The 17,017-nt window shown below is 39.8% G+C and overlaps 1 protein-coding gene across 1 annotated transcript in view; it reads right to left on the bottom strand.

The window, feature by feature from the left end:
- Window positions 1–1,022: 1,022 nt before the first annotated feature.
- Window positions 1,023–17,017, bottom strand: part of NTF3 (neurotrophin 3) — a 63,193-nt gene continuing 47,198 nt past the window's right edge. Inside the window, exon 2 of the mRNA XM_030538772.1 lies at window positions 1,023–2,257. Within this exon, the coding sequence (XP_030394632.1) occupies window positions 1,463–2,257 (795 nt within the window). The 3' untranslated portion in view covers window positions 1,023–1,462. The remainder of the gene's footprint in view (window positions 2,258–17,017) is intronic.

Here is a 17,017-nt window from a genome sequence, read left to right as displayed (position 1 = left end):
TTGCTTCTACATAATAACGCAAAGAAGAGAACATGTTTTGTGCACAGAATTTAGAAATGTCTATGGGAGGTATGTAGCGGTACATTTTTTTTTATAAGTGTTAACTAGCCTGTATGACACTGCAGTTTCACTTTAACTATTGCCTACTTGAGAACCTGATTCTTAATCACATGCCACACAGAAAACAGTAATTCTTCAGTGATCCTCCATAAAATACCAGGTTTGTTGAGCATTTCTACAGATGTTTTTCTCCATGAAAAATCAGCAATTGATGCTGACCAGCACTGCAGCTTTGACATCCACTCCAAGACTGTATTCTTCTTTGCTAGAACTCTAAAACCCAGGCTTCTTTTAATATTAAGACACCAATGGTTTTGTTTCTAATTTAAAAACCCCGGGCAGAAAGAAACAATGTAATAATGCAGCAGAGTTAATAGATTACTGGAGAGGAAGAACCTGATCACAATAAATAGTATACTCTAAAGAAATCATCTTTTATATATTATATTAATGATCCACTTAGATTGCTTCTTGGCATTGGTAAGGTTCTGTTACAAATATTTTAGACTTCTTCCTATTACTTCTAAAACGAATTGGCAGCATTAAAAACCAGTTACAAAACAAATGTGCTTCAAAAACCTAAAGTAAAATTGCTGGGTTATTAGCAGCAGTTCTGGAACGCTAACAGAGGAAAAACAACAGTAATTCAAGTGGCAAAACTGGCATGACATACAGAAAACATATTTTACAGCTAGTCAATGGCTGGAATGTTAATGTTAGCTGTAGGCCATGTTGTTTTCCTTTCAGTGGTGAGGAATTAACGCTTTTAATTAAATATGAAAATCTATGTGGTTTGCAGTGTTGTTGTAGCTGTGTTGGTCCCAGGATATTAGAGGACAAGGTGGGTGAGGTAATACCTTTTATTGGAGCAACTTCTGTTGGTGAGAGGGAGACGCTTTTGACGTACACAGAGCTCTTCTTCAGGTCTGGGCCTGATGAATAACTCTGTGTAGCTCGAAAGTTTGTCTTTTTTCACCAGCAGAAGTTGCTCCAATAAAATATATTGCCTCACCCATTTTGTCTTGTGAAAATATATAGCAGGGGATAGAAATGGGTACACAACTCTGACATTTATCTGATTTTTAACAAGTTTACTAAATGACAGTCACTGACGACAATACTGAATGAAAAATACTGATGTTACACAGATTTTACAGTAAGATTATGGTATGCTGTTGACAAGCAGAGTCACAAACATATTCTAATAAAACTGCAGCTGCCCACAGCTGAGGCACATGCCTTTTTACTCCTATTTATTGAGAGAGAAAGCTTATATACTGTAGGTTTGCTGAAGTTTAATAAATAAGGTCAACTTATAATATATAAAACCATAAAACATTTATATGCTACATGCATATCATATAATTTAAAGTAATAATTTATATAGCAAAGAAATGCAGGCTTATGTTCTTCCTATTTTTCTCGACAACGCACACACGCAGGATGTGTCTATTCTTATCCATCGCCAGCCTATGAGTTTATTGTTTTCCGAAGTCAGTGCTCTTACATACGTTTGGGATGTTTTGCACTGGGAGTTCCAGTGTTTATCATCAATGCCACGGCAGCCATTTTTTACCGGTTTGGCTGCTTTACACCTTGTTTCGTAAAAATATTGTTTGACAGGAGAGTTGCCTGTTTTAATTTCTCCTAGCACAGTTACCTGGTGTCCTCTAATGTCGATAGCAGATGATTTGTCCGTGACCCATAAACTTTCACTGTCACATACAGAATATTCCCCTCGATGGCTCTTATGTTCTGCATACCTTTTCCTCCTGGAGGTTCTGTTCACCACTACAGAATTTCCAATATAATCTTCCATAAGATACAAAGGCGGAGGTTCCAAAGGGGTATTGTCACTCAAGAGGACCCGGGGAGAATTGTAACGTTTCTGTTGCCTTAATAGTTCTGCATCCATTGAGATAACTGGCTGGAAGTCTGATTTCACATTTTCAACTCCACCCACGTCCTGCTGAGCCTCTGTTTTCTGCACTGTGTTTTGATAGTTGTCCTTAATATCTACCATCTGCTTGGAGAGCTTGTTTTTCAAAATGTCTGCCTGAATGAGTTTAATAATGAGAGAATTTATTGAATCTTCTGGCAAACTCCTTTGATCCATGTTAGTAGACTGGATGCCACGAAGATAAGCAAGAAATATCACATAAAACAAGAAGGACATCACCTTGTTCACCTGTAAGATCTGAAAAGAAACACAGAATTAACTTAGAGCCAGTGAAATAAGTATTACTGGATGCAATAGGATAGTACTGATTTTTTTTTTTTAGCATGTCCTACAGATGTTAGACTATGTAGACCAGGCTAGACCATGTGTTTGTTACAAGCTATTCCAAATATTTAATTACATTTTATAAAATAATATGAGTGACCCTTTATTATTAGTTCCATCTACATTTCATTCACTTTTCAGGCAGGATTATTTTTTTTATTATTATTTTTATAGGGAGAGTAGGGTTAGTATGACAATATACCATGTCTACACTGCCCCACAGGTAGGACCGTGAAAGCAGTGCACACCAAAGTTCCTGCCATGCTATAACTCTCCAGTGTGGACACGGCTGTTGTGAACTAAAAGGTTCATAGTTTGCACTAATGTTGTAGTCTTCTTCAAACAAGACTTCATTAATGTGAAGTAAGAACCTCACAGTTCATACCTGCAGCTTCCAAACAGGAGAGTTACAGTTTGTGCCATGCTTTCCAGGTAGAGGTGACATTTCTTTGTAGAGAAAGGAACTTAAGACTTGTCTACACCAGTGGTTCTTAACCTGTCATCCATGGACCCCATCTAAGGGGTCTGCAAAAGACAGATTGAATGGAATTCAACTATATATACAGACAAGAGATTTCCTAAGAGGTCCACGTCTCCATTCAAAATTTCCAAAGGGGTTCATGCCTATATTTGAAAATGTTTAGGGGTCTGCAAATGGAAAAAAAGATTGAGAATCACTGGTCTACGCTGCCCCACAGTTCAGACTATGGGGCATGTGAATAGCAGTGCACACCAAAGTGTTGCACTGTACTTTATTTTTGGAAAGAAATCATTTGTCCTGTACAAGGCTAGTATGAAATATTCATGGATCCACAGGGCATTTGAACTATGTGTTCTTTGTAGTTTATTTTACATTCTGCACAAAGTGAGCTAAAATTGACTTCAATAGGAGTAGTGAGGGGCTCACCCCATCTGAAAATTGTGATGTTTGTTAGGGGGCCTGCATACAATTAAAGGAACAAGAGTTTAAAAATGAGGACCCTAAAGTTTAGCTCCTCCACCCGTGTTTCAGCAACTGCGTAATTCTATGGGGTTCTTATACCACCCTTATCACCAAAGTATCTGAGTGTCCTCCAGTAGTACCTTAAGAGATGTGACTCTCATCTGTCATATCTGTTTCAGTTTTCCTCTCATCCCCTTTGCAGGGGGAGAATTGTGTGTGCAATATCATGCTTTTTGTTAAGGATTTGTTCTGGGTTGAGTTTCTGTATGTGTTGAACTGAACACTCTGCTACATGTTTAAAATTTCAAAAGTGCTGAGCATTCTAACGCTGTCGTAAATGCTAAGTTCCCATTGCTTTAAATCTTGGCCTTGGTGCGTAACTTTAGACATTCAACTTAGCCTAAGATGACTGCAACTCCAATTGTACTGAAAATTGATATTCTAATAATATTCGGTGCTTATAAAAATAATTCAAAACAATCAACAAGAATGACAGTATTTTATAGTAATTACCCAGAACATTGCAGTGTTTGCGATCAGTATTTGTAAGTGTAAGATAACTATTTTTAATAGTTATAGTTACATTAGAGAGCACTTTTTTTCCAAGAATCATGTATGCACCTCCCAATGCATACCACATATTGTTCATGACAAGATAGGTGAGGTCATATATTTTATTGGGCCAACTTGACAGACTCTTCTTCAGGTCTGGTGAATGTAACCAGAGTGTCAAAGCTAAATACAAGTTATATAGTGTCCGTGTCTCACTATTTGAGCTGAGCTGTAAGTGAAGTGGTTGTTTTAATCTGAATTACACTTACTGCTGTACAAATAAGTGTCATTGGTCAACTTTGAAACAGGGTTAAACTGGGGAAAACACACAGCAAGAACTTTAAAAGCAGTCTCAGAACAGTTATAATGAAACTCATCTAGAATTCATTTAGCAATACTGAACTTTCTACTTTGTACTTTGGAACTGCAGCAAAATCAGAGTTGCCCTCTAAGAATATGTGAGCTGTCCTTTTATGGACAAGAAATGTGTGTTCTCCATTCTTATCTGTGTTACAGTATGAGCTCCCCTAAACCTAAACCCTGTGTTGCTTGCTGCAAAGTTGTGCTATGTGTGTGCCCGTACATAAAATAAAAAGCAGTCACCAAATTCTTATTGCTCTTGAAATAAAAATGACCTTCAATGTAGATGGATCTCAGAGTACAAATGATACACTGTATAAAAGACCTATGCATGCAGCACACGGTCTTGTTAAGTAAATCATTTGAACAGCCAACATTTTATAAGACATTGCCCAGCAGGTTTAACACAGCACTCAGAGGGGCTATTGCTGTGCCACCAGCAGAAAGGTCAGCATAATGGTCACCGAAGCTAACACTATGCTCAATTCAAATGTCCAAATATGACCTGTGCAGATATATAGTTGCATGTAATAACTTGGCTATTGGGTTTCAAAAGCAAAGTGGCCGCTAATGAAACATACATCTTGGAAGTAGTTGATAATGTGGGAAAAGTGAAGGTGGATGTTCTGCATTAGCTGGACAGGGACTTGCAGCATGTGGAAAGTAAAGGATAGGGACTTCATGAGTAGCTTTTGCAGAAAATCCTGCTCATGACTTGTAGTTGTAAGACTAGATATCAGATCCAGCTCTCGGAGGATACTTGAGGCAGTATCACAGGCAGGAAACTTTTGGGTACATCTACACTTGCAGTGTGGTATAGTGTACAATCACCGCCTGCCCAGCTAGCGTGATAGTAAATGGCTGTGTAGATGGTGAGACATGGGTTAGACAGGTAGACTAGACTAGAGTTCCCAGCTACCTGGGATATATACCCAATATATACCCAAACTGCTCTCTACATGCTCAAGCAATGCCTCCCACATCTACACTGCTATTTTTAGTGTGGCTTCCTTACTGCCAGAGCTTTTCCCTGCTGCATGTAGCTATCCTGCAGTGACAAATGTGGATGAGGCCCAGCTTTCATTGAAGCATGTAGCTGCATGCATAGTGCCAATGTAATGCCCATAGACCCGGGTCATCGGTGGATGGGATTGAACCTGGGACCTCGGGAGCTAAATGCATGAGCTAAAAGGCAACTGGCTCTTAGCTAAGGCTGTAGAGCAGCCTCATTTTCTTTCTCTCTTTAAACGGTCTCGGTGCTACTAGATGGGACAGACCACCACACACAGGAGGTGGGTGGGTTATACCAATATTCTACACACTGCCACAAGTGTAGATATAACCTTAGATCACTCAGAAGCTAGAGCTGGTTGATAATGTCTGCTCACCTCTTTGTGGTCTTAGCCCTAGACAGCATATTAAACTTGTTCCCTCACAGTTACATGGTTCTCCTATTTGTTTCCACGTGCAACTCAAGATTTTATTATTTCCAACTATAAAATCCTTAATGGTTTGGGCCAGGGCTACATGAGACCAGTTTTTCTTCAAGAGCTGTCACATTAGCTGAGATCTGCTGTGACACTTGGGTTAGTTTACTATCATAAGTTACTCCATTAAGCTATATCAGTTTAAGAGTGATTTAAATGGACTTAAGTGCATCTATTAGGGGTTTGCACCAGTATAACAAGATAGATTTTTAAATGTATGTTGTTTCACTGGGGCAGGATTTCTAATATAAGCCAGGCCTAGTTATCACTGAGTCTTAAGAGATCTGAAGGTTTAAGAACTGCTTATCAGCAGCTATTGAAAAAAAGATACTGTGATTCTAAAACTGGCAGTCAGATGTGGTTGGAAAACATATAGCTATATGAAACTTTAAGTACTACCTGACAAGGTGAAAGGTTAGATTCTCTTCTGCTTGGTCCTGTGGAGTAGTTGTAGCAGATTTACCATGGTGTTCATGAAACAACCTTGACTCACCGCAGAGTTTAAAAATATATTAAGAGGAGTAGGGGAGGGGTGGATCCTTTATTAAAAAGTTGACAGGATGATTAGGTGTAATGAGTTACTTAGGCCATCTATGAAAGAAGATGGCACAACATGGTAGCTGAGAACATTAGGAAAACCAGTAAATTAATATTTTCCTTTTGGTATACAGCAGAACATGAATTCTCACCAAAGATTGTCAGACCTGCTGCAGATTGCTGAATTTTGTGAATTAGTCAACAAACACAATAGAAAGACAATGACAGTGCATCACAGAATGGACTTTGTTCTCTTATTTTGTAAACTGTCGTTCCGTTTTTATCTATTTTAGAGTTTTATACTGCTGCCAGTACCACAGTATCCAAGGACCTTCCATGTCAAATCAATAGAGGACTTCATGGAGTCTATCACTTCTCCCTTTCCAGGGTTTTGTTTTTTTTTAAAAAAATATATTAATTTATTTTGATCATTCTGTGATAATACCTCACAGACTAAGAGCAAATGTTCTATAGTGTGCTTGGTAATAATTATGAAATCTTAGTGAGATCTCATTTCAGTGTCTGCTACTAAATCTTTACTGAGAGGAACTTAAATAGAAATAAGATTTTCACAAGTGACTCATGATTTCAGGTGCCCAATTTGACAACTGATTTTCCTCAGGGTCCTCAGCACTTTCTAACAATCAAGCTTCTTTAAGAACAATTTGTTTTCCAAAATTATCAGCTGATGAACAACTTCTATGGCTTAAAGCTCAAGTAGGCTTCTCCCTCAGAAGGCAGTTTGTTTACTTCTCAAAACCATATGTAGCAACAAATCTTTTTTTTTTTTTATTAGCAATGGAATACTCTGCTACTTCCCTCATTCTAATTCCTTCTTTCCATGAAAACACACACGGTTTTCTTTTCTCACAATCACTAGGGGACAAGGATAATAGCTTGTAGTCTGGACATTGTAATAGTCTGGACACTCAAATCAGAAATGTGATATGAATAGCAGAATAATCACAACTGAAATAACGTGCAATATTAAAATAATAATAACTGATACTTCTAGAGAAACTCCATTTGAGAACCTCAGAGAGTTACCAAAGTAGGTATTGTTCCCATTTTGCAGATGCAGAAATTGACACGCATGAAGTATAAAATTTTCAAAAGTGCCCAAGTCCCATTTTCAAGAGAGACTTGGGCCCATAGGAGCCTAAATACCATTGACTTTTCAATGAGATTTAGGTTCCTAAGTGCCTAAATCACTTTTAAAATGGCCTGGGGCTTCTTAGTCACTTAGGGCAAAATTGTCAAAAGTGCCTAAGTGAGTTGCCCAGAGTAGCACGTGGAGTCAACAGCATGGTAGGGAGGAGCGGGAGAGGGAAAATGTGAAGATCTCTTGAACCTGTAATCTGCTTTCACGATGAGTCTGTGGGGCTGCTCTGATTTGTTGATTATGTCTTGTCAAGTCGTCACTCAAGCCTTTTCTAAAGCTTCATTGAATGGTAAAATGTTTCCACATGGTGACAGTTTTGTGTTAAAAATTGGAATAAACTGATTTCAGAATACAGGGTAGTTAAAAACGACAGGTATATGTTTATTTCTGTCTAATTTCTGACACAGCATCTTTTAATAGATAAAAATGTGACCACCTCAGAAATACCTGACCATTGCCAACAGAGAATTTAACACCAATTCTTCAAATGCTTAGCTCATCAAAAAGGGGAATGACTGCCTAGGAAGGAGTACTGCGGAAAGGGATTTGGGGGTCATACTGGATCACAAGCTTAATATGAGTCAAGAGTGTAACACTGTTGCAAAAAAAAGCAAACATAATTCTGGGATATATTAGCAGGAGTGTTGTAAGCAAGACACGAGAAGTAATTCTTCCACTCTACTCCACACTGATTAGGACTCAACTGGAATATTGTTCTGGGTGCCACATTTCAGGAAAGATGCGGACAAACTGAAGAAGAGAAGAGCAACAAACATGATTGAAGGTCTAGAAAACATGACCTATGAGGGAAGATTGTAAAAAAATGGGTTTGTTTAGTCTGGAAAACAGAAGAGTGAGAGGAGACATGACAACCATGCTAGCTGTATTCCCAGGTTTATAATCAAATTCAGAAATCAGAACGCTTCCATCACCCACCAGGTTCTTTCCAACTGTGACTTATTTTGATCTGTCATTTTCATGGCTTGATACTTAAGCCCTCTCTGTCTAGGCCTGTAAGATTGCTGTAGCCTGGTTCTCCATTGACTGACTTTGTTGTGTTGATGGTGTTAAGTGTAAGGACTGCGAGTCAGGACTCCAATGTTCTATTTAGCTGTGTTAGTGATTTGTTGGGTGACGTTGGGCAAATCATGATCTCCATTCCTTAGATTCCGCATCTGCAAAATGAGGAATGGGGTGAGGTTTAAGTACTGTTTGTAAATTGCTTTGAAATCCTTGGACAAAAGGTGCTCTAAATACAAAGTATTATAACTGATAATGTTTTTCATTATGGCATGCTGATTACAAAAAAAAGGTAGGAAAAATTCATTTTGGAAGGACTCCTTTTGCGTCCTTCCCTCCTGGCCTCCCTTTTTGTTTCATCCCTCAAAGGAAGGATTGATGATGCTATGCCTGGAGAGTGAAATTTGGTTTGAGAAATACGCACAATGGCCATTTGGGTTTAACCTAGAAAGAGGACTTGCATGTCAGGGGAGGAATGATAGAGTCCCCTGTAATGTAAGTGGGCTCCCTGAAGAAGAATACATAGAGATGTGTCTCTGTTCAGTATGTTGCAGTATCTTTCTCCCCATTCTTTAATGGCATTTACGGCATTGTTAACTCACATATTTACATGAGTATGCAGAGTGGAAATGTTTGTGCACTCTTCTATCTAGGTACATATGTCTCTCATCCCATTAATATCTTTCTATTACACACACATTTATAGGTTCAACCACACAACATTCCCATGAGGATGCAAAATGCTATTATCTGCCTTTTACAAAGGGTAGAACTGAGGCATACAGATATTAAATGACTTGCCCAAGGTCACACAGGAAGTCTGGGGTGGAGCTGGAAGCTGAAGCCAGGTTTCCTAAATCCTAGTCTACTGCCTTAACCTCAAAGACTACCTTGGAAGCTCTCTGAGAGTTTGGGAGTTAAGTGGTCAAGTGATTAGCATGCTAAATGTGTACATAGCTTGTCATCTACTGAGGAAGCAGAAATAATACCATGTCACTTAAGTTACTGGTCAAATAGTTAATTAAGCCCAGCAAATATTTAAAGCAGTAGTTGCAGCAAATAGTTTGTGAGTGTCCAGAAGCTGAAATATTTCCAGGTATATAATTCACTGCATAATTCAGAGCACCGTCCACACCCGTAAAAATCTAAGGGCCATATCCTGAGGTGGTGTAAATCAGAATATCTCTGTTGCCTGCATGGAACCTATGCTAATTTTACATCAGAGGTCGGCAACCTTTCAGAAGTGGTGTGTTGAGTCTTCATTTATTCACTCTAATTTAAGTTTTCATGTGCCAGTAATACATTTTAACGTTTTTATAAGGTCTCTTTCTATAATCTATAACTAAACTAGTGTTGTATTTAAAGTAAATAAGGTTTTTAAAATGTTTAAGAAGCTTCATTTAAAATTAAATTAAAATGCAGAGCCCCCCGGACCGGTGGCCAGGACCTGGGCAGTGTGAGTGCCACTGAAAATCAGCTCGCGTGCTGCCCTTGGCATGTGTGCCGTAGGTTGCCTAAGCCTGTTTTACATCAACAGAGAACCTAGCCTGCACATCCTCAAACCCCCAGGTCATTTTCAAATGGAAAAATGGTCAAATGCTTCAAATTGTTCACTTCAGATAGTTCATGCAGCTCTAGTATTAGGCCTAGTTTGATGTAATCTTTTCATTAATGATCTTTAATGGCAGAAGGGCTAAACAGAAAATGTGTTACATTGGCAGCTGAATTCGGAGGGGATGCAAACCCCTGTGAGCAGAGACATACAATCTCTGCTAAGGACCTGAAGAGGTTAGAAAAATTGGCAGAAAACAACAAAATGAGAATCAAACTAGAAATTGCAAGCTAGTACACCAGGGGAATAATAATCCTAAACAAAGCTATTCAGTGGGAGAGAGAAACTTAAAAAGCAGCAATGCATAACCAGACCTAGAAGTGATATAAAGCCTTGGTGAGGCAAAATATTTAAGAAATCTAAATAAATACTGGACAAAAACATAGATGTGAACACACAATGGGAAATAATGGCAAAGAAATCCAATGTTTGTTTGAGCTGTTTATGCAGAAGCATCCCACTACAGAGCAGAGAAGGGATGATCTTTCTATAGCAGTAGTTTTCAACCTTTTTTCCATTTACAGCCCCCTAAAAAAATTCAAATGGAGGTGTGGACCCCTTTGGAAATCTTAGACAGTCTGTGGACTCCGCAGACCACAGGTTGAAAAACACTGCTCTATAGCCTTGGAAGGCATATAGAATATTGTGTGTAATTCTAAGGGCAGAAGGATGTTGCCATAGCAGAGGAAGATGGTGGAAGACCAACAAAAATGAATTTGAGGCTTGAGTGACTGGCTTTGGAGGAAAGGTCAAAGAAGTAAAAGTGTATAACTTGGCTATTTGGTGACAAAGAGGGCAAAAGACCACGATAACCCAATGGAATGCACCATTGAGAGACAGAATTTTATTATTATTATTATTATTTTTAGAGTGGTGGAAAAGGGTGTAATCAGCAGAAATGGGATTAAACTAAGGAAAGGGAAGTTAAGGCTGATTATCAAGAATAAGAAGTTTTTGAGTTGTACAAGATGTTCGTAACAAGACCAAAGCCACACAAAAGAGGCATAGTTTCATGTTTCATTAGTCTTGAAACTCCATCTAAGTTTGTTGAACAGTTTTATAAAGGTTCACAAAACTTTCCAAGTAAACCTGAACCTAGTCTGGTTCAACTAATGGTTTTGCATCAAATCAGCCAATAGTTGCAGTTCTTGGTTTCAACTGAGATTTGCTTTGAAGGCTTAATCTCCCCATAATTAAGGTTGAGACCAGTCTTCCATCTGAAGTTTACTTCTGCCCATGCCCCATTATTTTGCTGAACCCAAACCAATCCTCTTGAAATTTCACAGACACGATCTTTATTTCAGAGTAGAATTCCTCAGGAAAGTTCAAGGCCCAAATTTCAAGGAATTGGAAAAGTCATTTGGGTGAAATGGTTTGGTTTTATTTGTTTTTAAATGCTCTTCACCCTTAGATCATTTTCCTCATTATCTTTGATTTGCCAAAATGAGAAATGACATTAGTCAGAGACTAAATTTGTTTTAATTTGTTGTTCCATTTGGTACTGGTGACTTTGGCTAGTTGTAAGGGCAGTGGAAGAAGGGGAAATGGAGTTGCGGGCACATGAACCATCAGGGTCCTGCCCCTCTACTACCATATTGATGATGATTAGAATCTTAGAGCGGATCAAAAGTTTCTGCACAAAAATGTTTCCATTGGAACATGTAGCTTCACCAGCACTGCAAGTTTCTCTTGGAAGATATTGCTTATTCTTATGTTGCTTTTAGATTTTCCAGTCAGAGAATTCAAAATGAACATTTTTGTTTCAGAATGCAATGACTTTTTTGTTTGGATTTGACTTAAAATGTAGATTTTGTTTTGATTTTTGGAAATGGAAAAGAAAAGGTTTTTTTTATTACCTTTGTTTTGTTTTTTAGGTATTCCCCCCCCCTTGAGCTTTTTCACTTTCACCACTGAAAAACAGTGGGGGGAACAGTAAAAAATAAATCATGTGCATGCGAGAGAAACCGTTTTCACACTTTGTTGTTTTGCAATTGGTATAATTTGATTTCATTTCAAAATGATTATTTTTTGTATTATCGCAGTACCAAGTAGCCCCAGTCACGGAGCAGGACTCCATTGTGCTAGGTGCTGTACAGACAGAATAAAATGATGGTTCCTGCCACCGAAAGCTTAGCAATTAAGTATAAGACAAGAGAGAACAGTTGGATACAGACAGACTAGGAGAGCACAAGGAAACCAATAACAACAACAACAACAACAACAAATGTTGTTTAGAATTGAAATGAAACCAAAATTTGAGGAAAAAAAATCAAGGTTTTCAGTAGGAATTTTTAATGTGGATTTTTCCCACAAAATTTTCTGCAAAGAAAAAAAAATGGATTTTCTTACCAGCTCTAATATGATTTCTAAAGAACATAATTTATTTTACATATGACTCCCCAAATTAGGGGGTGCTCTTATTAGAATGCTTTACTCTTCATCTTATTGGGCTCAAATGTGTCTTTCAGGTACAGCCTGGTGGCGGGGAGCTGTACTGCCACTGGAGAATTTCTCCTTGCACTTAGAGAAAGCAGTCACATGTTATGTCCTATTAGGCTAGTGGTCCTCAATCTGTGAGGTGTGCCCCCCTATGGAGGCATTGGGGAATGTTTGGGGGGACATGGTGGGGCCTGGGGCCAGTCCCTACGGGGGGAAGGGAGGGAGCACCACCCAGCCCTGCTCCATCCCCAGTTCTGCTGTGACTCTGGTTCCCCGCTGCAGCTCTGCTCCTGGTCCCAGCCCTGCCCCCAGCTTTGGCCACTGGCCGCAGCTCCATTCACAGCCTCAGACCTGCCTCCAGCTGTGGCCCCAGTCTTGAACCCCTTGCCTTGTCCCTGTGCTCCCCCTCAACTCCCTGGGAGCCATGGCCTTGCTCCTGGGGTGAGGCATGGTTAGAGGTGATGAGGGGGCATGACTGAAAAGTTTGAGGACCACTACATTAGGCAATGTACTGATACCTCCCTCTGCTGCACCAGAACTGCTTCATTGACTGATGCACAGTGAGGGACAAAGCCATTGTCCTATGTTCACCCATGGGGGAGCATTAAGGTAGCTGTCTTTGTGCTTCACTGAGCACTGGGATTGCAACCGCGATGGGTCATTGCACAAAAATACATGGTGGGGGAGTTACATTTAATTTAAATCAAAACTGCACCTGTGTTTGCTTTCCAAGGTCCCACAGCTCCTGGCTTCTTTAGAGCCATACAGCCCAAAGAACTATGCACTTGGCTATATCGTGAATCAAAAAGAGAGAACTCGCTTCTCCGTTTTCCCTGAAGGTATACATGCCTCCAAACAGAAAAAGCTTGTTTGACACATACCTCCAATCTATATACAGATTAAAAAAACTACTAAAGCCAGAGCTCTCAATACAGGACTTGGGGCCTGATCCAAACACTGTAACAGTCACTGGTAAATCGCCCATTGAATTCAGTGAGCTTTGGAAAAGTCTCTTACACAGCAAGGACAAAGGAGATTGTGTTTACAAAAGAATCATAGTTAGATGCTGATTCTGCTGTGCACTTAAGGACGTGCCTGAAGTTGAATCAAGGCCATAAGGAGAAACATAAATAATGCCAGCCAGCATACTGCTGTAAAAAATTAATCTCTTCTGCCAAAACAATAATTGCACAAATGTAGTAGCTTTTTTGAAATCAAGAAATCTTGACAGGCTTAAATAACAACTACTTCTATAGCACTTAACAAAAATAAATCAGAGCCTTGTAAACTTATTGCTGTATGGCCACATCTGATCAAGCAAGTAAAAATGCTTTTCTAGGTGTAAGACTGGAGATTTCTGTTGTTGGAAAGAACAGGCAAAGCCTTGCTGGTACAGCTATACCAGCAAATGTTCCTAGTAGGGAGACAGCTTATACCAGCAAAAGCCCTAGTGTAGACACAGTTATGCCTACTGGCATAGCTTATACCAGTTCCCCAAATGAAATAAGCTGTACTAGCAAAAGGACCTTTTAGCCAGTATAACTGTCTCTACTAGGGCTTTTGCTGGTATAGATATGTCATAAAAAAACCCAAAACCACACCCTTAGCCCACATTACAAGCAAAAGCGTAACTATCAGTCGTATGTGTAGTGTTGCCATGAGTGTTAAGGCTGTTCAAATAACTTTGGCTACTCTCCATGTTTTGTTGCTTTAAAGTGGAACGTTACCTTTGAATTCACAAAGTAGCATACTGGTGTACTTGTGCGTAAAAACTCTAGTATAAAATTCTGTTAAGTTCAAAGGGACTACTCATGTGCTTTCAGGTAAGCATGGGCTTAAGTGCTTTTCTGGATTGGGTTCAGAGTGCTCAGCATCATGGAGAAACAAACCTGTGCACATAAAATCAAAGCCTGATCTTTGCGTCCTTATTATACAAATGAAATTGTTTCACCTTTGCCAGTTTTGGACGAAGCCAAACCCTAAACCAAAAGCCACCTTGCTTTTGTACATCTCACACTAACATCAAAATCATCATACTTTTACTTATATCTTAAGACAAATGCCATCTTGATGCCAATTCACATTTCCTTCTTCCTCATGGCTAAAAGTCTGAAGGACTAATTTCAGAATGTGGAATATCTTGTATGTCTGGCAGCATGCATCATATACTGATAGCTAGATGATTAGAAGAAAATGATAGGCTTTGAACACTATTGGCAGTGGGTCCAGGTGGTAGCCAAATTAGATACATTGCAGCTGGTTTAAACTAGGAATTTACCTCCCCTTATACAATCAGGTAACTGGCAACCCTTTTTAGCTACTGTGTAACAAAGCAATGCTCCTTATGCAGCTCACTGTAATTATACAGCTGAGTGCATGTATATGAAGGAGGAACGAGGAAACTGGAACTAGAGAAAGGACTTTAGAGTAGCTCATTGCTCAGCTCTCTTCAGCCCATCATGTACATGCTTTATACATTTCATAGAGGAATCCCACTGACAGCTGATCACCACCAGGGTTACTGCATTGGCTAGATGATTATATGGGCATTGGCACAGGGGTTCATTTTCTTATGAACCATCAGGTGTCCACCACTGCTGGAGCCAGGATTGGACACACAAAATCTGAGAAGGACTCTAGTGTCAGATTGGAGATCACTGCAGGATCAGGTCCATAGGCTGATGCGTTACGGAAAACATTACATTCCAATATTTGACAAAGTTCTTTCATGCTATAATGACAACACATGTGTAAAATTTGCTGTTTTGTTTGTTTGACCTCTTGTGCATGGAACTCAGTGAGCTGTATTTCCCAAATATATTCTGGAATGTTATCCAGATGGATATCATAGTTGGATTTTTCCATCGGGTTATGGCCCCTCTCTGCTACTTCAGGTGTACAAAAGGGGCCATCATCTAGTTGCAAATGCCCAGTAACAAATTCTAATGGTGTAGGTAAACTCCCTGTTGGTACATCTGTGCCATTGCTGGGTCCTATGCCTCTGCCTTCTCCTCTGTAGCTTAGGGGCACATCAGGGCAGAAGAGGGCATGTTAAGTGAAGAAAGAAAGGAGCATGATGGAACTCTGTTACAGTATATCCAGAAGCAGTGGTAAATTGTATCAACTCTCAAATCGTAGGTACTTATATGGCGCCCCCCGTCACCACGCTATTTGAGCACCTTCCAGTCTTCAATGTATTTATCCTCACAACACCCCTGTGAGAGATAATAATCCTGTTTTACAGCTGGGGAATTGAGGCACAGAGACTATGGTCTGGTCTCGACTATGCATGAAAGTCGATCTAAGCTACGCAATTTGAGTTACATTAATAGCTTAGATCTACTTATCACGGGGTCTACACTATGCGATGTCAATGGGAGACACTCTCCCGTCAACTCCTCTTACTTTTCTTGATCCCATGGAGTATAAGAGTCAATGGGAGAGCGATCAGCAGTTGATTTAACAGGTCTTCACTAGACCTGTTAAATCGACTGCCGATGCATCAATCACCGCAGCGTTGATCCTCCAGTAAGTGTAGACAAGCCCTATGTGACTTGCCCAAAGTTACACTTGAAGTCTGTGGCAGAACAGGGATGGGAACCCAGGTCACCCTAGTTCTAAGGGATGCCCTAACCACTGGCCCATCCTTACTCTCCCTGGTTCCTAGGTACTGCCCTCCCCTCCAATTTCATGCTGTACCAAGCAAACTCTATAAAGTTAACAGGTCAAATCAGAAATGCTTCTACCTCTGTAACTTATTACTTGCAACTTTCTTCAGTATTTATTTGGGTCCCTAAAAGATGAAGCATTGGGGGAAAGAGATGAAAAAGGGTCTAGAAAATACATTGCAAGACATCTGCGGGTAAATCATATTTGATGATCTCAGATGTCTTCTGAAAATGAGAATGACTTGGCAACAGCCTGTAATAGTACAGGATCAATGTAATTCAGGTGTAATGCACTTAATTTGCTTTCCCCAGGCATTAGAAATATAAAATCAGGAGATGTTTTATTAATTTTTCAGGTAGGGTGAGCCAAATATTAGACTTTAATGTGCTCAGTAGAAATCCCTGATTAAAATAATCGAAGTGCTGTTGTCCTGCAGGAAGTGGGAATGAAGCATGCTCATTTTGGACTACACCATAACCCTACAATGTGGCCTGAGTAAAAGGCCACACACAGCTACATCACCCCAGGAGAAGCCCAGAAAATAAATTGATTCAGATTCGCTATTCCTCCCTTGCTCCCCTTCTGCTCTGGTGAAAGAGTAGGTCGACATACCCAAGCTAGCTTTCATCTAGTCAGAGCCAAGTTAGATCAAGTGACAATAACAGTGAAGCCACAGCAGCATAGATAGTGGCCGCTTGAGTGTCCTGAGTGGGTGAGGCTAGACCTAGGATGACCAGATAGCAAGTGTGAAAAAAATCAGGACGGGGGAGGGGTAATAGGTGCCTATACAAGACAAATAAGCCCCAAATATCTGCACTGTCCCTATAAATCAGGACATCTGGTCACTCTAGCTAGACCATGCAGTGAACTGTGCCCCTGGAGCTTTACAGCT

This window comes from Gopherus evgoodei, chromosome 1 (assembly GCF_007399415.2).
Source record: "Gopherus evgoodei ecotype Sinaloan lineage chromosome 1, rGopEvg1_v1.p, whole genome shotgun sequence".
Lineage (NCBI taxonomy): Eukaryota > Metazoa > Chordata > Testudines > Testudinidae > Gopherus > Gopherus evgoodei.
The sequence above is the reverse complement of the archived record's forward strand: the minus strand, read 5'-3'. Positions and strand labels throughout refer to the sequence as shown.